This window comes from Mustela nivalis (assembly GCF_964662115.1).
Source record: "Mustela nivalis genome assembly, chromosome: 11".
Lineage (NCBI taxonomy): Eukaryota > Metazoa > Chordata > Mammalia > Carnivora > Mustelidae > Mustela > Mustela nivalis.
In genome coordinates, this window is record NC_139030.1 from 7871936 (window position 1) to 7897420 (window position 25485).

At 37.2% G+C, this 25485-nt stretch overlaps 1 protein-coding gene across 2 annotated transcripts in view; it reads right to left on the reverse strand.

The window, feature by feature from the left end:
* CNTNAP5 (contactin associated protein family member 5) overlaps positions 1-25485 on the reverse strand; it is an 825196-nt gene that overhangs the window by 420096 nt on the left and 379615 nt on the right. For both annotated transcript variants that reach the window (XM_082690270.1, XM_082690269.1), the window contains exons 6-7: positions 20102-20286; positions 2931-3074 (exon numbers count right to left, since the gene is read on the reverse strand). In XM_082690270.1, the coding sequence (XP_082546396.1) occupies positions 2931-3074; positions 20102-20286 (329 nt within the window). The remainder of the gene's footprint in view (positions 1-2930; positions 3075-20101; positions 20287-25485) is intronic.

Here is a 25485-nt window from a genome sequence, read left to right on the forward strand (position 1 = left end):
CCTTACTCTTCAGAACTACAGGAGAAATTTGGTGCTAACCTTTTAAAATAATTGCAACCTTTAATCGCACATATGATTCCCCTCAAGCAAGTCTATCTCACACCCTGGAATCCAATGGCCACTTTAAAAACTGCTTTACCTATATAAAATTCAAATGCCCAAATGAAATAAAGTATTCATTATAAGGTCTGCTTATCAGGGGGGAAAGTAAACATCAAGGTCATTTAAGTCCCACAGGTTTTCTACAGTCTGCTGGCCAGATTACAAAGAGAATCAGATTTTGCCTGTCAAATGATGCGGTGGCCAACTTTTGTCATGGCTTTTGGAAGAGTGTCAGTTAAAAGGAGTTTCACTTCTGGGAAGATGGAGTAGTGTAATTTTTTCCATTATCCCCACTAAGTACAACTAAAAACTTCTAGACATTACGTATAAAACAAACCTAAGAATACTGAATGGTGGAGAAAAGAAAGTATGCTGAAGGATCTTGACAACCAATGAACAACAGTAAAGAATTCCCCAGATTTTCTTTTTGTCTCATGCATCTTAGAGTTGTTGCTGAGAAGTCAGCAACCTGATGAGACCAACTGGAGCAGGTAAAAAGTAAATCCCAATCAGAAGCCTGCTCTCTATGATCAAAGGCCCAGGAGAAGGAAAGCTTACTAAGACAGAATATCTTTAGACAATAACTGTTCTCTGCCAGCCAAACACCATACAAAGAACTCTGACCCTGTTTCCATTCATCCACGCTATAGCAATGTTTTGAAACCCCTGACCAAGACTGGGTCAGAAAAGACTGAGTAGGGAGCAAGAACTTTAAGCTTTGTCACAGTGTAGCAAGCTTCTCCCTGTAGTAACAGTTGAAAGCACATGTTTGGTACAGCTTGGATTGTGTACCCCCACTCAGCAGTTGTGAGCAACCCCACCCACTTCCTGCAGGGATGGTGTTGGAGATGTTTTAGTGCCAAGTCATGACTTTCATCACAGTCTAGAGATAACGACATGCCCACACACATACACACTGTGATGGCAATGGAGGTCACGTGGAGAACAGTAATGAGGTTCTCATACACATCCCAGCAAGTTGGAGGTATCACTGACGAGCTGATGGGGAGCTGGAGCTCTCATTCTTCTCCACCGTACCCTTAGGTGTCAATGGAGTCTGAGTGGAACACCTGGATACTATCCCCACCCACCTAGGAGAAGTAAGGTAAAATCCCCTCTCCGCTATTGGAATAGTGTCAGAGAAAGGCAGGCTAATAGAGAATAGCTATTATGATTGATCATAGCATACTCCCTAAAGTGTTCAGGTTAAAATAAAAATCTTCTTGTTATATAGCAAGAAACAGAAAGACCTCAAATTGAATTTAAAAAGGTAATCAATAGATGCCAACACTGAGATGACAAAAATATTGTTAGAATTATGTGACAAATAGTTTTAAGCAGCAATTATAATAAAAATCCTTCAGGGAACAATCACACATGTGAGACAAATAAGAACATAGAAAGATCCAGCAAAAATTAGAAAGTCTTAGCAAGGAAATAGAAAAGGTAAAGAAGAACGAGATGAAAGTTTTGGAACTGAAGAATACAATAAAATAATAAAAATAATTAACAGATATGCACAATAACCAAATGAAGAGAGTAAGGAAAGAATGAGTGAACTTGAGGATCTTACAATAGAAATTACTCAATTTGAACAAAAGACAAAAGAAACCAAGACGAAAACATGAACAAAGGGTCAGGGACTTGTGGGATTATGACGAAAGATGTAGCATTCATCATTGTGGAATTCAGAAAAGAGAAGAGAAAGAGTGGACTAAAAATTACTCAAATAAATGGCAGAGTTTGGAAAAAGACAACAGCCCACACATTCAAGAAACTGAATGAAATCCAAACAGGATAAACATAAAGATATCATATCATTCAGCACATAATGGTCAAACTTCTGAAAACAAAAGACAAAGGAAAGATCTTGAAAGCACTGAGAGAGAAACGACAGCTTATCTATGGGGCAAAATATTTTAATAATAGTTAATTTGCCCCCCCAAAAAATTGAAGCCAGAGGAAAGTGACCTAATATTTTTCAAGAACTGAAAGAAACAACAATCAAACCACAGTCTTCTATACAGGGAACATATCCTTCAAGAATGGAATAGCTACCAAGACATTATAGATTGAAGCACAGCTAAGAACTTGTCACCAGCACACACCTTGAAACAGGGCAAAAGGAAGACAGCCATCCTGTGTATATACAAAAACACAGAGACATGAAATATATGAAGTGAAACAGAACTGGAAGGAGAAATGAACAAGTCCACAATAATAACTGGAAATATCAACACCATTGTTGAGTACCTACTATGTACAAGGCACTCTGCTAGGTATTGGGTATGCAGTGGTGAAAAAGAAAAAAGCCAGCTCTGGCTCTCAGTCTATTGGGGAAGATAAATGTTAATGAATTAGAAAAGGATGTAACTTGCCAGCATGATAAATGCTACAAAGTAAATCTCAAAAACACAGAAAGTTTAACTCCTCTTATTCAAAATTCCACATTTTAATATAAATAATAAGGAGGTAAACATGCAATTCACAAGCTATAGAATCTGTGGCTCTACTCGCAGTTCCCAGAGATAATAAAGGACTGAGGCTAATACAAGGTAAGCTGCCACGCTCCCCACAGCTGGCACACAACTGATAGCCAGGAAAATGGAATTCTCTAGGTGCCTCTAATGTATTGTTCCTCCTGATAACGCAGTTCACACCGGCTCAGTTCCTGCCTTTTCTCTTGCTCTCCACTTTCACCTGGGAGACTGATAGGACCTCAAAGAATATAATATAAACACATTATAAAGAAGTTCAGGAGATGGGATGGGAAAAAGACTTACTGCAACGTATTAGAAACCACCACGCTGAGAAAGGTGTTGACTTACCACAGTGTAGATCTGATGCTTTCGTCTTTTAGCCAGGTCAATTATATTTATTCCATTGTAGTAAAGGTTTTCAATACATCCATGGAAGTTTTTCTTTAAAAAGGTCCCAGGTTTGCCTGGTACTGGAATTCCTCCAAAACTAAGCTTTATGAAGAGGGGGGAAAAAAAAATCAGCTCTTAGTTATAAGCCCTGAAGGAGTAGGAAAGAAAAGTAAGCGAGTGAATTTTAGTAGTTTCAATTGTATGTGTGAGCCAAGTGGCTCAAATAATTATAGATGCCACTTGATTGCACATTTAAAAGGATACTGATTAGCCCACATAAAAATAACTATAATTGCTTGCTTTTTAAGGGCTTATTTTACAAAACTTTCACTTCCTTTCTGAACCTTTTTAATACTAAATAAAACAATAATTTATAGGAGGAAGAAATAAAAAAATCAACAACTTTATATTTTTCTCTTGTGCAAACATCTGAGAGAGTATAGCCAAATGAAAGCCAAGGGACAAACAACATACCTCTGTTCACCTACAGAGAGACCTATTTTAAAAGTCTGTGTTATACCAAATAATCCTATGTACATGATTATTTCCAAATTATTTTCTGTAAAGATGGAAGATAGGGAATAATCCAAATGTTCCATACAATTTCCTTAAAGGAAATAATCAAGAATTAATATGATGGAAACTTACTTAATTGTCAATAATGGTGCTTATATATGTGATAAAACAGCAAATGAACATAATGTTGATTGAGAAATCAAGTTATGATGTCAACAACAAAAAAATTATTTATATACTATAGACTTGGAGGAAATGCACTGAACTGCTAATCGTGGTTGCTTTGGGAAGAACATGAGATACTCATTTTGTTTTTTTGTTTTGTTTGTTTTGTTTTGTCTTACTACCTTTCTTTCCAGTAAAATACTACAAATTGTTTTTGTAATATTAATACTACTTAAAGAACAAACTTGATTGGTTGTGAATATTCTTACCATTATACAAGAGAAACAGGATAGTTTCTATAATCATGTTTATCACAACAGGATTCAATGTGTAAGCCAGGTTTTCTTCAGTGTTTTGAAATGTTACCTTTAGCAAGAATTTAAACCATATTGATGCTTGAGTATGTCTCAGGAAGATGTGTTCTCCCAACTAGAATGCCTTTGTTTTATATGAATAGCTACTCATATATCCAGGGCTAGTTCTAGATGTTTATTTTTTCCTCAAAAATTCCACACTATTATAGAAAAATTGTAATGTGTGATAAGGGTTATTAATCCTGCTGTCTACTTTCACTTGTCATTGCTTTATTCTGTTAGGAGAATTATTTGGTATTTTGTCTATTTTATCTTAAAGTTGAATTTCAGAATTGTTTTACCTCAGATAGTCCATTGGAATTTTGATTAAGAATTTGTTATTTCCATTGACACATTTACTTGGAGTAAAATGGATATTTCTGAAGTATTTCATCTTCCTATATAAGTACACAGTGTCTTTGTCTATTTTCAAATGTTTTTGATGAGACCGCTCATTATGTTATCATTTTTTACCCTAGTTGATATACTCATCATTAAATTATTTCCTTTGAATTTCATGCTTTTAAAATTTGCTATTGTATGGAATCCTTAAAAAAATTTAAAAAAAAATGAACTCTAGATAGAGAGAAGAGATTGGTGGTTTCCAGAGACAGGGGGTGGGGCCGGAAGAAAGGAGTAAAGAGGAACTCAAAAGGAACAAACTTCCAGTTACAAAATAAATGTAGTGCACCGCATGGTGTACTATTGTTAATAATATTGTATCATATGTTTGAGGGTTGCTAAGAGAGTAGCTTTTAAAAGTTCTCATCAAACAAAAAATAAATTTGTAATTATGTGTGATGATGGACGTTAACAAGACTTATTGTGGTGATCATTTCACAATATATACACATACTGAGTCACTATGCTGTATACCTGAAATTAATATACGTCAAATACATCTCAAAAAATTATATTATTTAAGAATTGTTTCCTTAATTAAACATTTTGTCATATAAATTACATAAATATCCCCTTGTTTTCATTATCCAGATAATTTTATATTAAATAATGTATGTTTTAGTTAATATCATTGAACTTTTAAAGGGGATGGTCATAAGCCATATTTAAAACACTTTACCCTCTTCCAAGTCAACGTTTATATATTTTTCCTTGCTCCATTGTCTTTGTAAAAATTTTCTAAAATCTGTCCAAAACTTTTTAAAGATTCATTTATTTTAGAGAGAGCAAGAATGAGCAAGAGAGAGAGAGAAAGCGCAAGGCAGGGAGGAACAGAGAAAGAAGGAGAGAGAAATTTAACCAGACTCCTCACTCAGGGCAATGCCCTATGCAGGGCCCCATCCCACCACTCTGAGATCAGGGCCCTGAGTTTACAACCTGAGCCAAAACCAAGAGTCAGACACTTAACAGACTGTGCCACCCAGGTGCCCCTGTACAAAACGGTTTAAACGATATTAAATAATCACAGTACAAAACTTTGCAAAAAAATTGTATTTTTATATATTTCCCGAGTACGTAATACTGATTCTCCACATACCTTAAAGAAATATCCTTCTACTCCTATGTAACACATACATAATTTATTTACTTACTTATTTGTTTATTTGAACTGAGAATTGAATGCTGTTTTATCCATCGTTTTTTCAGAAATCCAAATGAGAATACAGGGTATTTTGTTTAAAGTCCTGGTGAATTATATTAACAGATCATAAATTAATAGATTTTCTTTGATTGAACCACATGTGTGCTCCATTTTCCCTGAAATACATGTGCTCATATTTTAAATAGTAAATGAATTTGAGCTCTAATTTCCTTCTTTTGTCAAGTATTTAGATCAAGTCTAGATTTATCTCTGAGAACAGCTATGGGAGTTTTATCTTTGATTCTATTTAAGGATGGCTTATAAAGCTTGGGGAATACTCAGAAACTTAAAACACTAACGAATTTTAGTTCAGAAAAATTTTTAAAATTCTTTCTTTGATAACTTATATAAAATCATTCTTGTTGATCTGTTGCAATATTCAAATATTTTCAACTTGATTCAGTTACATTAAAAAAGATCCTGTTTTCTAAATTGTTGCCATAGTTTAGTAAAAACTAAATTGAAAAATTATTTTTACTTATTTTTAATAAATAAAATTTGTTAGAGAGATTTAGGTTCACAGAAAAACTGAGAGGAGGGTACAGATTTTTCCCATACACTCTCTGTCCTCACACATGCATAGTTTCTTTAATAATCAACATCATTCACCAGAATGGTACACCAATTTCAATTGGTGAATGTACACTGACACATTATAATCACCCGAAGTCCATAGTTTACATTACAGTTCACCCTTGGTGTTGTGCATTCTATGGGTTTGGACAAATGTATAATGCCATATATCTACCATTATGATATTATACAGAATAGTTTCACTGCACTAAAAAAAAATTCCTCTGAGCTCTGCCAATTCATCCCTCCCCCGTGCCCCTCAACTGTAAGCCCTGGCAACCATTAATCTTTTTCCTGTCTCTATACTTTTTCCCTTTCCAGAATGTCATTCTGTTGGAATCATATAGTATGTAGCCTTTCCAGATTGGCCTATTTCACTTAGTAGTAATATGGATTTAAAGTTTTCCCATGCCTTTTCATGGCTTCATGGCTTCATGGCTCATTTCTCTTTAATGCTGAATATATTCCATCTGGATATACCATAGTTCATTCATCCATTCACCTACTAAAGGACAGCATGGTTGCTTCCAAGTTTTGGCAACCATGAATAAAGCTGCTGCAAACATCCCTATGCAGCTTTTGTGAGGACATAAGTTCTTAATCATTTTTATAATTTTAAATATACAATGACACTTTTAAAAATGTTGGCCACCCTCCTCAATTTGTAAAAATATTTTTAATACTCTACTTGCTTGTGACTTAGGAAAATAAGAGTCAACAAAAAAAAAAAAAAAAAAGAAAGAAAGAAAATAAGAGTCACAGGGAAATACTTGAAAAAACAGAAAACAGATAAAGACAAAAACTCTTTTAAATAGCAAAAATTAGTGTTTAAAAGATTTGGGGTAGTATTCTTTTTGCCTTTTTTTTTTTTTAGAAGCCAAGTAGTATAGCGAATACTAGAGAATACTGTCTACTGCAAAATTGTCATTTTCTGTCACACTAAGGACAACAAAAGCTGTTTCTAGCCTGGGTGGGGGACATTTGGAGAAAGTTGCTGGAGACAAGAGTATAATTAGACAGTAGTATAGGCCCTGTTCTTTGATTCTCTGCAAACCTGAAACCTGCTGAGGTTTGGGGGGGATGTTCATATTGATCATAAGACAGATTTTGGAAAATATAGCTATTTCTCCACTCATTCCCCACACAGTGACAGCTATAGTTTTTAAGAGATGTCTCAAGTTCAGCAGGGTCCCAGAGCAAAAATTCTCCAGAAGTGAGACAAACTATCAATGTCTGAGGGAAACAATGATACAGAAAGGTCTGAGGGTTCTTCACAATAACCTAGTCACTCTAGTATAGTGGGAGGTAGACTGCGGAGGGTCCCCAGCCTATGAGAGCAGGATGCAGGATATGGATGGACTGAGAATGGTAGCTGGATCTGAAGGTCTGAGAGAATCCAAGTGACCAGACCTCAAAGCATGGGCCCATAGCAAGTAACATGGACAGCAGCCACAGAACCCAACACTTTATCCCCAGGTCTCCCCTAGTGCAGGATAATGCACAAGCCCTCCAGCCAATGATCTGCCCAGGAAAAAGGAAAGAAGGGGGAAGAGGAAACATCAGTACAATCCAATATTTACACAGTGCACTAAATTTTAAACAGGCATTAACTAGTTATCCTTCATTATCAAGGTTAGATTTTTCTGCAGTCAGGGGAAGCAGGGCTGATGAGCATATCAAATTCAGCTGGGGAAAAGAAACAAAATTATGTCTCTGCACATTTGAGTGTGACTGTAAATTTTTGATGTATCTTATATTTTCAAATTTTTCAAATTCAATAATCTGAGGTTATAATTATACTCTTGAATTATAGATAGTTTGTTATCAGATAATTTAGAATGAAAAAATGCTTCATATATGGATTCCTTTCCTACACATATAGTATCAATTTTTTCTAAATACTTCATAAACACTGGTATGCTATATTTGTTATATATTTATTAATTTTACATTAATAATTATATTCCTCAAATAATTTGCATTCATATTTTATCTGATTTATCAAGATTGTGAGAATAAAAATTAAAATATTACTCTAAACTATGTTTCTGTCCATCAAGCCATCCATACTAAATTCACTCTTCTGCATGACCTGGGATGGTCAAATTATTTTAGTCATTATTTGCAAAAATTGAATATTGATCATTCTCAAGCTATTCCACTTAGTTCAGCTGGCATCTGATTGACTGTCTCCCAAGTTTGCAACACTAGGTTTTCTCCTTTAATGCTGTCCATTAGTTCATTCAACTAGCAACATAACTGGAAAACCAGTGATCACTTCCTTGAGTTTGGCTCCTGGGTCTCCATATCCTGGAATTGCCACACAGGCAGCTCATGTAAGGGTAGTGTTAACCAACATCTAATTAGTAAGAATGGACAGTTTCATTTTGTATTTTGGAGTTATTTTTCGTATTTGATCGATTTTTTAAAAAGATTTTATTTATTTATTTGCCAGACAGAGATAATAAGTAGGCAGGGAGGCAGGCAGAGAGAGAGGGGAAAGCAGGTTCCCTGCTGAGCAGCGAGCCCAGTGTAGGGCTCCATCCCAGGACCTTGAGATTATGACCTGAGCCGAAGGCAGAGGCTTAACCCACTGAGCCACCCAGGTGCCCCAAGTATTTGATTAATATTTTACATGACATATACATCTGCCAAGTATGGATGTTTTTAATTCAAAATCACACTGATTATTATTTTATGGTGACCTTTATCTTGATTTTAATTAGTACTTTCAATCTAATTATTTTTTCCAATTATGCATTTTCTATAAATTTAGTTGGTATATCTTTGTCCCCAATTCCTTATTTTTATAAAAAAATAATTTTTGATTATTTCTGCGAAAGTATGTTTCTTGTAAACCATGTGTGTCTGCTGTTTGTTTTTTAGAACAAAGAGACTATTTACCACCTGAGGAAACAGGTAATTCTTAAGTTTATTGTGTAATGTTTACTGTGTTTTGATGTTAACTTGGAAGACAGTCACTGAGATTATCTAGCTTCTCAAACTGTGGCTTTGGATTACTTCCTATGAAGCACAGATTGCTGTGTTGTTTTTTTTTTTCTTTCAACCCCAACTTGTTCTACATCTTGTTTACTTAAACTATTATTATTATTAACAATCAGTATACCCACTTTTTCCACTTCACATTCCTTTTTAAGATATTACATTATGTGCCAGTTTGTTGTGAAATTGCATAAATTTGTAAATCATGTCAGCATTTATCCTCTCCCTTTCCACAGCTAAGTGTTTAAAGGTGATGTTTCAGGAACTTCTCTTATTGGATTCAAACCCAGGTCTGCTTCTGCTTTCTATGGGGACCTGGGAAAAATACCTAACTTCTATGGGATTCATGATCCTCATATTCAAAATGAGGATAGTAGTAATACTTATGTCACATAAACAACTGAGCTTGACTGGGTAATGTGAGAATTAAAAACCTTCTCTCACCTGAAGGATGGAGAATGGATCCTAGCATACAGTGTTTGCTGTTAATAAGACTGTTTGCACTGTAGCACCTTTTCAGTTCAGAAGTTCTTCCAAAATTGTATTTTGTGACATTATATTTATAATTTCTGAATAAAAACATATGGATAGTAATTCTAATATTTTTCAGTCTGAAGGTTGTGATAGTATGTATTGATATTTTATTCAATGGCAGCTCAAGTGAGTGCCTTTTCTTTGTTTGGCTTAATAAACAAACCTTCCTCCAAGATTCTACAGAAGCCTCCATCTGGTTTTCAGATTTTCAGAACGCTAGAACTTAATATGCTGAGTGCGCCTTAAAAAAAAAAAAAAAAAAACCCATTGGTTTGTTCTAGCTTCCCGTATATATTGGATGGAAAGAAAAAGAAAGAGAGGCCATGCTAGAACTTCATGGTTACTCTCTATATTCAATTTTATTTTCAAATTTAGAAAGACTAGTAATTTTACAGTTGAGTGTAAAAGTCTGTATTGCTCGTTCAGCAGGTAGGGGAGAATACCATCTCAGGTTCATGTTCTGCCTTTTTTTTTTTTTTTTTAATCAGTCGTTATTCTAAAGAGTGCTAGTTTTGTTTGGTTTGGTCGGTTTATTTCCTTGATTTCCTGAATTTCTATCCTATTTTTTTCAGTTACTTCAGTTGTATGTCTTTGTACAAATTACTTTTTATTGCCTCACATATCATTATTGTGTTTACAATTCCCCAAGTATTTCCTTCAAACTTTAATGAGTGTCGTTGAATTAATCTTTGCTTTCAAGACAAACCTGGCTGAATGCCATGAACCTCTTCATTCACTAATTTTATTGTCTAAGATTCTGATGATATATGATCCTGCCCATTCATTCAGACTCCAGCATATTATACCGTGGGACAGATATTGATGATATTGAACAGAGATTATATTTCAGGGTGTATCATCTGCATGATGTTGCCCAAGGGCCTTCAGGATGTGGATCACAGAGCTGTAAACCCAACTTCTGTTAGCTCACGGTCTCATATAACTCTGTACAGTTGTTATAGTGTAAGAGAGCCAAATGCCCTATGCCAGTTCTTTCCAAGTAGTCTTTAGCAATCTCACTTTTTTGTTGTTGTTGTTCAATTGACATCATCTCAATGATGTCTACCCTGATCAACATATCCAAAATTGCAATCTGTTTCCCCTCATCTTTTTTTTTTAATGATTTTATTTTGTTTTATTTATTTATTTACTTATTTTTATAGAGAGCACATGCACATGCCAGGGTTGGGGCACAAAGGAAATGAGAGAGATAGAACCTCAAGTAAGCTCCATGCTCAGTATGGAGCCCAACGGAGGGCTCAATCTCATAACCCCACGATCATGACCTGAGCCCAAATAAAATGTCAGATACTTAACCAACTGAGCCACCCAGCTGCCCCTCCCTTCATCTTTGAACTTCCAATCCATAACCTAGATGTATGTTTGTTCTTCTTTCCGTTACATGTGTAATTTATTTACTTGTTATGTTTACTGCTTATGGTTTGTCTCCTCTACGAAAATGTAAGCATCACGAGGGTAGGCATCCTTGTTCTTTGACATATTTGAATTTCCCAACTGCTTAAAATGATGATGATATATAATAGATTCTGAATAAATATTTGTTGAATGTTTTTAAATATCTCTCTAAAAATATTTCTCAAGGACACAGATAATATCTTATTCACTTTTTAATATTTAATGCAAGATGTATGATTCAAACATAATAAATCCAACAAATATTTGTTGAACTGCTTTAAAAAAGAACACTAGCAATTTACTTCTAAATTTGCTTTTGCCTTATTGCCCTTTTGTTTTGGTCAGTTTAGCTGCTTTCTTTGCTTACTTTTCTTGTTTGTTTGGTTATGGCAAATTGCATAGTGTATCTTTCATTGATCTTCGTAGTCAACAAAACCAGGTGTTAGATTGTGAAGTTTCACTCACAGTTTCAGTGTCTTAAGCAACAGAGTCCATCTGGTAATCTGATGGGTCTTCTGGTGTCACAGGTGGGCTCCAACTAGATGACTCCCAGAAGAAAGCCTGCTTTGATGTTAAATGTATGAGGTCCCAGAATCTGCCCCTCTCTCTTCCTTTGATCTCATTCCTCTTCTTTGTCTGGAATTTGCTTCTATCTTTTTCAATCTTTGATGTTACTTCCATGGCAATGAGTTCATTCCTCCTTACTGGCTATCCCTCTGGCTCTCTTTAAATTTTGGAGTCTTCCTGTTTAGAAGATTCCTTTTTCTGTCGGACTTGGATTTCTGATATTTTTGAAGTTTCTCATGTGTGAATATTTGTCTCACTTAACATTTGATAGTCCACTTTGTAATGAAAGATGTATGAAAATAGATTCAAACAGCTGTCTTTTTTTTTTTTTTCGTTCTTTAAAACTTATACTGGCTTCGTGTTTGTTGAGCCATATACAGAGTCCATGGCCTTTATGGAAGAAGAGCCCATCACTGACCTTGGGAATGTTCTCAAAGGTCAATGAGTTTCTGCCATTTCAAATGAAACCAGAAATCCCAATTTTCCTGTGAAATCTCTTGATTTTTAAATATTAGCCCAAATTCCAATAGTTAAAAATGAAAAATATGAAATAGGCCAAGTGAGATAATAGCAGTCCTAACTTTCTCCAGGGTCACAATTTTATGGCTTCTGCTCTACTATTTGACTTGATCAATGACTCAGTTTGAAACTTCTTTGGAATGTCTGATCTCTTTAACTTTAAAAAAGCATATTGTGCATATGATGTCTTATTTTTTGTCTGTACTTTGGGGTCACATATTGAGAGATGGTAATTGGTTACATGTTAACCAAAAGTTACCTCTTCTTCATTGCTTCTATAACCTATTCTTTCACAAATTCCCAGCATCCCCTTATTTCTGGATAAGAAATATCCTATGTCTCTTTTACAGTGGACAGAAGGTGAGCAATATCTGACCCAGACACAGCCCTGCATTGAAAATGAGGGAACACTGAATGGCATTTCTAAAGGCTTATTTATGTATTATTTTAGAGAGAGTGCAGGGGGAGAGGTAGAGGGAGAGGAAGAAAGAGAACCTCAAGCAGACTCCTCACTGAGTATGGAACACAGCATGGGTCTTGGTTTCATGCCCTTGAGATCATGACATGAGCAGAAACCAAGAGTTAGAAGTTTAACCAACTGAGCCACTCAGGCACCCATAAATGGGTATCTTTTTACACACTCAAAAACATCAGGAGCTAACACAGCCCAGTTGGTTCAACATGTATTTATAATTTGTTCTGTCTGAGTGAACTTATAATAGTTTTACCTTGGGTTTTTATACAATGGGTTAAATTTTGTCTGTTTTAGCGCTCAAATGGGGAGCTCATTGGAAATCCTAACTTCAGTATAGGAAGGCACCCAGGCACCTACCTTTGACCACCACTTTGACCACCTTCCAGTTCCATTCTTCCTCATGGTGCAGTCAAGGAGAAACAGCTATAATAAGCTGCTACCACCCTTATAAACCATGATCTTCCTACACAGCGCCCCAGATATTCTTGCCTAAACCGTTCTGAAAGTGTTTTGAGGACCTGAATGGTTCTCTCCCCATCTGCCCTCCTCAGGATGGACCACAGAATGACGGGTCTGAGCTGTGGCCAGGTGACAGCTGTTTACACCATGGACAGGGCTTGACCATCTGGGGTGTTGCTGGGAAGGTACATTCGTCAAAGCAGGAGAATAGAAGATATTTTATTCAACAGTTTGTCAGCTTATTTGTAACCCTTTAAATATTTAAACTTATGGTATGTGGACCTCAATTTGTACTCTTGCCTCAGGCTCTACACATATTCAACTGTGGCCTGGCTAATTCTATAATACTTTATTGATGTTATAATAATTCAGCCCAAATTCAGCCAGACTCAAGATATCTTATTAGATGATTAAAACCTGCTACCACCTCCACCAATAGCAGCTGAAATAAAATAAGGAGTTTTTTCATTTGTTCTTTTAGTTCATGTTAATAAAAACAAAGATTTTTTTCCACTTTGTGATATAATGGTAATACTGAAATACTCCCTTCATCGTGTTTTTATTCCAGTTTGCCGTTATAAAACTTGGGGAAACACAGAAAAATCCACAAATCACAACAATCTTAAATTTAAAAACAGAAAGAAGAATGGCAGGGATTAGTGTGGCTTCAAGTCTTGAATACATGCAGAGGCCAGAATTAGGACCAGAAACAGTGCTTGTATCTTGACAGAGTATCTCTTTCTCAGAGGAATGTCTAGTCACCAGAGGGATCTCCAGTTGAGCCACTGCACAGATCTGAGCTCAAATCTTGTTTCTGTTCCATAATAGCTACTGGGGTATGGGGATGGGGAGCCGCCAACAGTCTCTCTTGCCTTGGTTTTTTTGTAATGTAAGACAATGATTTCCCTCACAAGGTAGCTTTAGAGGTAAAACAAAATCACAAAATATCAACAAAATAGTATTTCATGTTTTCTCCCTTCCAGTTTCTTCCTCTTTATTTCCACTTTGCACCTACTTATTTTCTTTTTCCTTATTTTATTTTCTTTCATTTATTTTCCTCTACATAGGCCTCCTACTTTAGCCTGCAGCTGAGTTTCCAAAGGAAACAGGATCAATAACAATTACACTGCCACATGATCTGGAAAACTGTTTCCTTAGTGATCTGTGGTTATTTTGATCACTAAATAAGTAGTTGTATTATGTCTGGCCAGACCTTTAATCGTGTCTGAGTTCTAAGAGAAGTGTCCTTTAGGCCATGTCAAGTAAGGGTGGTGGCAAGAAGTGGCCTTCAAGCACGGCAGACCTATAAAGAACTTCTTATAGAAACCAAAGTTGGTCATCAATTGTTATGTTTTATAATTACAGAAAGAAACTTCTTTCATTTACTTAACATATATTCATGAACTCCACATTTTGTACCAGACACATTTCTATGAAAATAAAAGTGAAATGAAAATAAAAAAGAAAATGTTAACCCTTATGATGAGCTTGAATGTTATGACTGCGGTGGGGATGAAGAGATAGACAATTAAAAATAAGTAAATTAAATAAAATTCTAAAGTGATAAGTGTTTTTGAAAAAAAAGAACTATGAATAAACACAAATCATAGGTTGTAATTTTAGCAGAAAATATAAGAACTATCTTTAGAGTCACATATTCTTTCCATTGCCTCAGTTTCTCCTTAGAATACTTCTATATGTGGTACAAAATTGAAAATGTTTTTAAAAAGTGGTTACTGTGGGGCACCTGGGTGCCTCAGTTGTTAAGCATCTGCCTTCAGCTCAGGTCATGATCCCAGGGTCCTGGAATCAAACCCCTCATCGGGCCCCTGCATGGCTGGAAGCCTGATCCTCCCTCTCCCACTCTCCCTGCTTGTGTTATCTCTCACTCTGTCACTTTCTGTCAAATAAATAAGTAAAATATTTAAAAAAGTAGTTAGTGAAAATTAAGGGTTCCCTCTTCATTGAACTCATTCTCTTATGATCTGCCTTATCTGTCCTTTTAGTCACTTCCGGAGATTTCTGTCTACATGCTGTCTTCTGTCAAGTCCATGCTTTCTTTCTAATCTTAAACACAGACATTCTTATAATGCAGGGCATATTGTTTTTCTTTTCCTTTAGCAATTTATATTAGAAATAGTTCCACATCAGGGTATATAGGGCTGCCTCATTCTTTCTAATGGCTGCATAATACCTCTGTATAGCTTTGTCAAGCACACACACCAAACAAGGTGAGCCCAAAGCCAAGACGTGACCGACCCACCTGTAAAGGTAAAGAAGCCACTTTTAGATTCAGATGGACTGTGACTTACAGAGTCAACAAAGGCAATAGTAGCTAAATACTGCTGCCCACCTGTCCCACGAACTGAAAAAAATTATGCTTAAAAAAAAAAAAGAAAAGAAAAAAAAGGAGAGGTCGGATGACCACAATATAAGCTGGGGGGCTTCCTTGTTGCTATAGCTCCTACTCTAGTTATTTCAGTCACTAAATAAGCAGTTGTCTTATGTCTGTCCTTTAATCATGTATGAGTTCTAAGAGAAGTGTCCTTCAGCTAAGCAATTCTTGATGACACAGCTCTATTCTGAAAGTACAGGGCAAAAGTGCTTCATGCCTTATCAGAACCTAGGAGGCAACAAGAAACTGTGTCATGACATCCTCCCAAGGGACAGGTGCGGTGAATGGGAAACAGCCTTGAAGCTTCTAATTGCAGGCCTCCAACTTCTGTTGTTTCAGAAAGATCATAAAGCATGCTGTCAAGACTCAGATCAGCTACTGTGCAAAGCTATGGTTGTATGGCCCATGTAGATAGTGGGAGGTCATCAGGGCATCATGGCAGAGCTGTTCCTTTAAAGAGCTTAGCATAATTATATTTTTTTTTTGTTCGTTTGTTTTAAAATATTTATTTATTTATGTGACACAGAGAAAGAGATCACAAGCAGGAAGAGAGGCAGGCTCGGGTGGGGAAAAGCAGGCTCCCTGCTGAGCAGAGAGCCTAATGCGGGGCTCAATCCCAGGACCCTGAGATCATGACCAGAGCCAAAGGCAGACGCTTAACTGACTGAGTCACCCAGGTGCCCCTAACATAATTCTTAATTAACCCCCTTGTGAAGGACTTTTGGGGAATTTCCACTATTTTATTATTCCTACCATATATCCTATTACACATATTTCCTATGACCATAAGATAAACTGCTAGAAACAGAACAGTTGGGTTGAAGACCACATGTTTACAATTTTGAAGACATTGTTCTTTTGCTAATGTAATGTTAATTATCATCCCACTAATAATGGATGAAATAGCTCTGGTTTCTCCATACCCATGCCAACATTGTAACGTTTTTAGTTTTTGCAATCTAAGTGAATAATATCATTGTAGCATGAATTTTCATTATTTTTCTTTATGAGTTCAGTTGAGTACCTTTTCATATATTTGAGAGCAATTTGTATTTCTTACATCCATTTTCTTTATTTCTCCTTTAAGTTATCCATTAAGAATTATTTGTAGGAGATTTTTACTTATTAATTGAATTTTGAAATAATTTTCTAAGTTACTGGGGTAGTGATATCACTATATATGTATTCTTATGGAAGATTATGTGGAAGTTTTAAAAAAAATTATATGGGTATTTTTCATATGTTTTATTTCCAGGCTTCTGAAATTCATGTCAGACTTAGAAGAACCTCCCATTATCCTTGATTAAAAAGTACTATTTCAGGGTACCTGGGTGGCTCAGTGAGTTAAAGCCTCTACCCTTGGCTTAGGTTATGATCTCAGGGTCCTGGGATTGAGCCCCGCATCAGGCTCTCTGCCCTGTGGGGACCCTGCTTCCCACTCTCACTCTCTCCCTGCCTTTCTGCCTTTTGGTGATCTCTGTTTGTCAAATAAATAAGTAAAATGTTTTTTAAAAAAGTACTATCTCATATTTTCCTTAAAATTTTGATAGAACCTACATTTGAAGATATATGTATACATATGAATTTTTAAATGCTTATAGGGTTTAATCTAACCTAGCTTTTTAAACTAAGTATTATTATAATATATATATATATATATTTTATTTTGTAAAATGCCTTTTCAATATATATGATGTGGTAATATGCAAAATCATGTATTTAAAAAAAATTTAATAGTTCTGGTGCCTGTAAAATGGCTATATAAACAGGATCACTGAGCACTTTTGATAGGAAAAGAATTAATGGATTATATGAATCTCAGAGAAATGGGCCCTTATTAAGATCCTAAAAATATCTCTTTTCTAAAATCCATCTGCTCCAGACCAGAAGTGAAGCAAATTGCTATAGTCTTTCTCACATGCATTTGGAGAAAATCATATAGGCTGAGTGATGTGAACTAAGATGACATTTCAATGAGAAGCAAAGGATCTACATTATTTCTGCTTCTTTTGATTGATTGATTGATTGATTTTTGACAGAAGATTCCCAGCCCTAGGTGGGAAGAGAAACAAGCAACTTAATATATCTTAATGTAACAAAAGCCTTCTCCTTTCTTTTTTCTCACAGACAGGCATGATTTCATTCATTGATGTCCATACATAGTCTAAGATGGAGAGATGAAAGTTACCATATTTTCTTGAAATTATTAGCTCATAATGTTAACATTTTAACAGGAATTTTGATTTTCATAATATAATGAACCTTGGTATAAGACTTGAAAGGCATAACTTTAGAACAGCGATGTTCTAAAGGCTCATAGGAACCCAACAGCCTGATTTCAGTTTTCCTCCCAGCTGGTGGTATCCAGGGTGCATATGGGCACATACGGTCCCATGACAGAAATCAAATCAATAACCTAGATTCTTATTAATAGACATTGTTACAAAATAATCTCTAGATTTAAATATTTATTTATCTTTATTCCTGCCAATAGGGTGCTATTATTGCTTCTGGGTAACTGAAATTAAGAGTTTTCATTTCCTGGATTTATACAACTAGTTAGTGGTAAAGTGGCAATTAGAACTCAAGACCCCCATTCTACTGCTCTTTCCTTTACACATAATCTTTAAGGTGAACTTGCAAAGACTGGAGAACTCCAGTTGTTCCAGAAACTGGAACACATAATTCTCATGTTCTAGTACAGTCAATTTCTAATGTCAGCATTAGAGTCAATCCGTCTTCTTATATGGTCACTGGGGCAAGCTGGCTGGGCACTCTGGATGGGCTTGAATTCTCTGAAACAAGAGTTTACTTCCAAGGAATTCTTCAAGACATTTCTTTCCTAGGAGACACTTTTTATAAGGCAAAGTGAAATCCAGGCATTTCCTGAAGAAACCTGTTCCAGTTTCATAAATTGAGTGACATCACTGGATTTCATTTCCCTCAAATGTTGACATTCATTTTAATGCCACTCAGCGGTGATCCCATAAACATTCTCTACACAGGAGAGATAGGTAGACATAGGCTTAAAAATAAAGGTTAAATCAGGCAACTGGGAGAATTTTAGAACCATCTCCTAGGCAGGTAGAGTTGCAGATGATTTTGTTTTCTATTGTCCTCAAGTTCATGAAAGATCTCTTTAAATATTATGTGTATTCTTTATGTTTTTTCTTTTTTCAATCACTTTCAACCACTTTAAATCACTTAAACCTGACAAAGAGAGATGATTGATACTCAGAGATTTCCAGTTATCAGCAAATAAAAAAAAAAAATCTACCTGGTGTGTTTGAGTCAGAATGGCAAATTCTTTTTTGAAGCTAATGAATAACATAATTTATCAATAGTATGCTAAGCTAAAGGTAGGATCAAAAGAGGAAATCTTTCTTATAGCTCATGATGGTGATTGATAAAAAGTAAGTCAGACACTAATTTTTCAATTATCTATCTCCACCCCTGCTGTTCTAGAATGTACCCCACTGGTGAGTGGAATTGTCAACGAACAGATTTTCCAACCATCTGTCCAGCAATCTCCTCCCTCCACCTGCCCACAAGTCTAAGCTACAGAGTAACTGTTCTAAAATAGTACTTTTCAAATGGTAGGGTGTCACCTGGAGGATTTCTAAAACAAATTTTTGAGCTCTTCTCCCAGAGTTTCACATTCAGCAGGTGAGGGGGGGTGCTGACTATTTTCATCTATAATAAATCCCCCAAGGGATGTTAATTGGGCTGACTCCTAAAACAGACATTCAGAATTGCCATGCCACCATCCTGCAAAAAGTCCTATAAATTCTCCAACACAGGAACTCTGTCTCAGCCAACTGTGTATATTTATTGCCTAGAAAAAAATGTCTGATACAGAGCAGGGGCATGTTTGTAGAACTGAAGAACTACTTGCAAAGATGAATAACTTTTGTCTGCCAGTTTACTGAACTTTGTGTCCTCTTCTTTGTGTTGTAGTCTCGGTGCATTTCTTGCAGTCATGTAAGAAAGCAAGAAAGAAATGACTCTTCGTGTATGCTATCAAAAGTCTGCATAGAAATGAAGGTTAACTACAAGTGCTACAGTGTGCATTTTAGATTCCTTTGAGTTTTATTTATCTCCACTTTTTCTTCAGGAATATGTGACATATAATATTATATTAGTCTAATTGCTGTATTTTTCCAGCTAATTGAAATTGATTTTTGAAAAAAAAAGAACAACTGAATATAATGATAAGATTATGCAGTGATACAGGAAGGTGATACAGGAAGGCTACAAGCAGAAAAAAAAAATTAAGTGAAAAAGAGATTTCCTGATTTTAAAATATACACAATTTGCTGAGGTCCCCTTGTTGCCAAGGCACTTCCCCCCCACAAACATTGCTCAGATTGCCTTCTTGGACTCTTCCACTGAAGGCTGTCTGGGCTTAGACAGAGAAGTTGAGCCCAGGGTAAGACTTGCCATGGCCCCCCCATCTTCTCTCAATTGGTCATTTGTTTGCTGATTTTTTTTTTCTTTTTTTGACTGATGCTGAGTAAGGCGCCTGGGGACCTGCAGGGAGAGTCCACTCACCTCATAGTCGATGTCTAAGGCATCTGCCTCGCCCTTGGTGCGGAAGTGCTGTGTGTGTCTGTCCACAGAGAAGTTCACCTGCTTGCCAACCCGCTCAATGAGGACGGAGTGCCAGTGCTGATCATCCAGCAGACTTCCCAGGGTGGCCGAAGGTGGGCTGCTGCTGAGCCGAGGTTTGCTGTCATCTGTGAAGGGGAAAGGAAGACTGGATGGCATTCGTGCTCAAGGGCATGTGCATGCTAGAATATTCCGCAAGCAATGCCAACTTTCTTTATCCTAAAGGTAGAGAATGACTCTCTCTCTCTCCAGAGCCAGAACCCTATTGGGTTTGTAAAGGAATAACATATTCTGACCACAGATTTAAGAAACAAATTCTAGGTCAGCTGATATATACATCCCCTTCTGGATATGAAAGGATATGCTTTCAGAGCATGAACAGTTAAGTAATAAAATGCACCATATCCTAATGTCCATCAGTAATATTGAAAACAGGGAATATCACACTTAGAAATAATACATATTCTTGGTGTTTGAATGGTTCTTGAATGGAGAAAATGAATCTTGACTTATGCTTTGGAGTAAAAGTAAATTCTGGGTAAGTAAAGGGAAGGCAGTGGGCACCGAGTTAGGCAAGTCTGAAGGCAAAGGCAAAGGTGAGGAAAGAATCATTTTAGCTGCAATTTTCAAGTGCCTACTATATGAACAGCACTTAAGTTAGAAGCTTGTACCCACCATCTTTAATCCCCAGGGGAAAATTATTATCTGAACTTCGTGAATAAAGAACGTCCAGATCAGTGAGGTTAAGCGCCCACGGCCCAGGGGTGCAGCAAGCATTCAAATCCAGGTCCTCTGACCAGCCTTGTCACTCTGCCTGTGGCATGGGCCATATGCATAGATTCTGTCTAGACTGAAGATGCCCTAAACTTGGCGTGAGAGATTAACCCTCAACTTAGGCTGTGAGAGATTCAGGTGGAGAGGCACATTTTTCTATCAGGCCAGGCTAGTTCTCCCTCCCCTCGGCCCCTCCTCCAATTTTATGGAAGTTCCTGCCAGTACCATTTTGTCAAACAGATTACAGCATTTTCCCCCCTTCAGAATAGCTCAGATTTAGCCAAATGAAAAGTTAAATGCAATTAATTAAGACTTACGTGTAAACTTTCAAGTTTGTGAATGTTTTATTGTTTGGTCCCCTTAGAAACTGAAAGCTAAATGTCTCCCACTTCTCTCCTAAGATGCGTTTTACCAGAACAGCTCCAACAGTCTGCTCAACAGTGTGGCATTAAGGAGGCAGGAGCTGCCATTTTCCCTGTAGGCTGCTCACTCCCACCTCCATTATGGCCCGATGGCACTGCTTCCTGCACTGAACAACACTTGGTTGATTCAGACGGGGGTGGTGGAGGGCATCAAACTTCTTGTAGATGAAAAATGATAGATGGTGCATTCATTGCTGACTTTTTTCATTATTTATTGAAAAACTTTTAAGTTCTTGCAATTAGTCAAATTATGCTAATGATTAAAAGTTATTTCTTCTTTTTCTTTCTCCTTCCTCCCTTCCCTCTCTCTCCTTCCTTTTTTCTCTCCCTGCTTCCTTCTTTCTTCCTTCTTTCCTTGCATAAAAAGGGTACTGTGATATATAAAGGGGATAAAGGAGTTCAAAGGTACATTCCCCTCCCCCAAAGTCTTTTTTTTTTTTAAAGATTTTATTTCTTTATTCGACAGACAAAGATCACGAGTAGGCAGAGAGGCAGGCAGAGGAGGAAGCAGGCTCCCTGTGAAGCAGAGAGCCCAATGCGGGGCTCGATCCCAGGACCCTGAGATCATGACCTGAGCCAAAAGCAGAGGCTTTAACCCACTGAGCCACCCAGGCTCCCCTCCACCCCAAAAGTCTTAATGCAGTCTCTCAATAAGTAAATTGATAGAGTGTACTGGTGGCATATAGTGTTTACTGTTAAGAGCTAAACAAATGCAGGGTAGGGAGTTGTGAAGCTCCCATAGAGCAGTGACAGGTCTGAGATTTGGCAGGAAGGAGGAGCAATAGCACACAGCCAGGAGAAGCCTGTGCCAAGACTCAGAGGTGCAAAGAATCATGGTGGGGGAGTCCATGTAGTGGTTCTGTGACCATGCCAGCCTGGCTGGTATCACCCAGGACTAGGGCACTAGTGTGTGTGAGGTAACTGCATATTTTATTTACCTTTAAGGAAAGGACATCTGATGAATTAGTAAATCAGAAGTCACTAACTCAAATCACTGAGGATGAGAGGAGAGAGTCTTTAATTTTTTCTGTTGTTTCCTTCCTCTTATATAAAAACAGATTATTATGGCAACTGCACGAGAATTTGATTAGAAGGCAAGTAAGACTGACAGTAATCTAGATGGGAGACCAAAGAGAGGGCAGGAAGGATGGATAATAAGGTGGTGGCCTCTTTTGGATATTGTCACTTGGATATTGAAAGGGAGGTGATAAAGGGAGACTCCCCTAAAGGTGACCTCTAGGTTTTTTTTGTTTTTTGTTTTTTTACCCCCTTGAGCAGATGGGTGGAAAGTGGTATCAGTCATGAGATACGTACAAGACAGAAAGAAAGAACACCCTCTCTTTTTCTTCACACAATGTACACACACACACACACACACACACACACACACACACACACCCCACCCTTTATTTGTAAAATAAAATTTGTCCAGGGGTTAATGAACTATTGAAGGAAACTTAGTGTGCCTTATAAACAGTAGGTTTCAATGTTTAAAGCAGCAATATCCACAATAGCCAAACTATGTAAAGAGCTTAGATATCCATCCATCAACAGATGAATGGCTAAAGAAGATGTTATATATATAGAGAGAGATATAGGTATAGATATAGATATAGATAACACATACACAATGGGATACTATGTAGCCATCAAAACATGAAATCTTGCTATTTGCAACTATGTGGATGGAACTAGATGGTATTATCCTAAGCCAAATAAGTCAGTCAGATAAAGACAATTATCATATGATCCCCCTTATATGATGAATTTGAGAAACAAGACAGAGAGAAGATCATAGGGGAAGGGAGGGAAAAATGAAAGAAGGGAGGGAAAAATGAAAGAAAAAACCAGAGAAGGACACAAACCATAAGAGACTCTGAATCTCAGGAAACAAACTGAGGGTTGCTGGAGGGGAGTGGGTGGCTGGGTGATGGACATTGGGGAGGGTATGTGCTATGGGGAGTGCTATGAACTGTGTAAGACTAATGATTCACAGACCTGTACCCCTGAACCAATAATACATTATATGTTAATTAAAAAAAAAAAAAGAATTCAGGGTAGGGGAGGCACTTCAAAAACGTGATAATGTTAATATTTTTAATAATAGTGGTACTTGATGTTACTGAACCAAGTTTGGCAGAGTAGTTGCTCAGGAGACAATGGGGAAAGAATCAAATCACAATTCTTTGAAAAGGAGAAAAAAAAACAAAAAACAGTCGGTTCAGGTAATAAGCCAAGTGAAATTAATATTAGAGGTTTCACTTTGATGTGTGCCTCAATTTTCATCTTAAAAGGGAAAAAGATATTTAATAATTATTTCTTAACAACAAGTCAGAAACATTAAAACATTTGAAAATGTAACTCCACTGTAAGTCACAGAATAAAGGAAAAAAGAAAAAGGAATCACATCTTTTCTCTCTACTCATTTATTCTATGTGTTGCTTTTGGTGGATTTTAGTGGATATACTGAGTACTTTCAGAGAGCCAATGATAATGATTAAAACCACATATCTAAATATTTTTTCTATACTATTATTCCAGCTTCAAATGATGAATTTAATTATAAATGTGTCAAAATGACTATATATTTTTTTAAAGATTTTATTTATTTATTTGACAGACAGAGATCACGAGTAGGCAGAGAGGCAGGCAGAGAGAGAGAGAGGAGGAAGCAGGCTCCCTGCTGAGCAGAGAGCCCGATGCGGGACTCGATCCCAGGACCCTGAGATCATGACCTGAGCCGAAGGCAGTGGCTTAACCCACTGAGCCACCCAGGCGCCCTGACTATATTATTTTATTTAACTTTTTGGATATAGTCCATTCCTGCCTCCATATGCTAATCTTTATATGCTAATCTTCCATATAACCACCACAGGTAATCATGGTTATTAATCACCTGTTTCTCCTTCCATTAAAAAAAAAAAGGCTTATGCAAGTCATATATACTTTATTTTTTATTTTTTTTAATTTAATTTTATTTTTTCAATGTTCCAATATTCATTGTTTATGCACCACACCCAGTGCTCTATGAATATGTGCCCTCCTTAATTCCCATCACCAGGCTCACTCAACCTCCCCCCACAACCTCCAAAACCCTCAGCTTGTTTCTCGGAGTCCACAGTCTCTCATGGTTTGTCTCTCCCTCTGATTTCCCCCAACTCACTTCTCTCCTTCTCCCAGTGTCCTCCATGTTATTAGTTATGCTCCACAAGTAAGTGAAACCATATGATAATTGACTTTCTCTGCTTGACTTCACTCAACATAATCTCTTCCAGTCCCATCCACGCTGATACAAAAGTTCGGTATTCATCTTTTCTAATGAGTAAGAACCAGTGTGGGGGCTCGTTGGCCTGTGAAGGGACCAAAAGGGAACTTCCATCCTCGGGTGAGCTTTCTCTGGCTGCCTCATGGAGCTTTGTGACCCTGGCAGGACCCTGCAGGCTACGCACATGACATCGTCCCCCTGCCCTCCCCACCAGTGACCCCGTTTTGCTACACATTTCGGGCAGCCCCACATAGCTTCCAGTAACCAGGCAGATGTGGGATCCCATTCTTTGAGCAATAGCTGAGGCCAACTGGACCTCAATCCCAGTTAATGATAAGGGAGAGAAAGTCTGCTGCAGGCTTTGGGGAAGTTTCCTTCTTTCTTGCCTTCCCCCTTTCTGGTCTGGCTGGCAGGAGTGTCAGCTTTGGGAAGAGTCTTTATCCTGTTGATGTCCTTGAACTTCTGACTACTCTGTGCCTGCCCCCCAACCACTCCTGGGCTTCCAGCAACATCGGATTAAAGAAAGCCTTTTTGTGGAAGCTGGAAAAAAAAAAAAGGCATGGAGTCATAATCATCCATCGTATAAATGGACCACATCTTCTTTATCCATTTGTCTGCTGAAGGGCCTCTTGGCTCTTTCCACAGTTTGGTGACTGTGGCCATTGTTGCTATAAACACTGGGGTACAGATGGCCCTTCTTTTCACAACATCTGTATCTTTGGGGTAAATACCCACTAGTGCAATTTCAGGGTCATAGGGAAGCTCTATTTTTAATTTCTTAAGGAATCTCCACACTGTTTTCCAAAGTGGCTGCACCAACTTGCATTCCCACCAACAGTGCAAGAGGGTTCCCTTTTCTCCACATC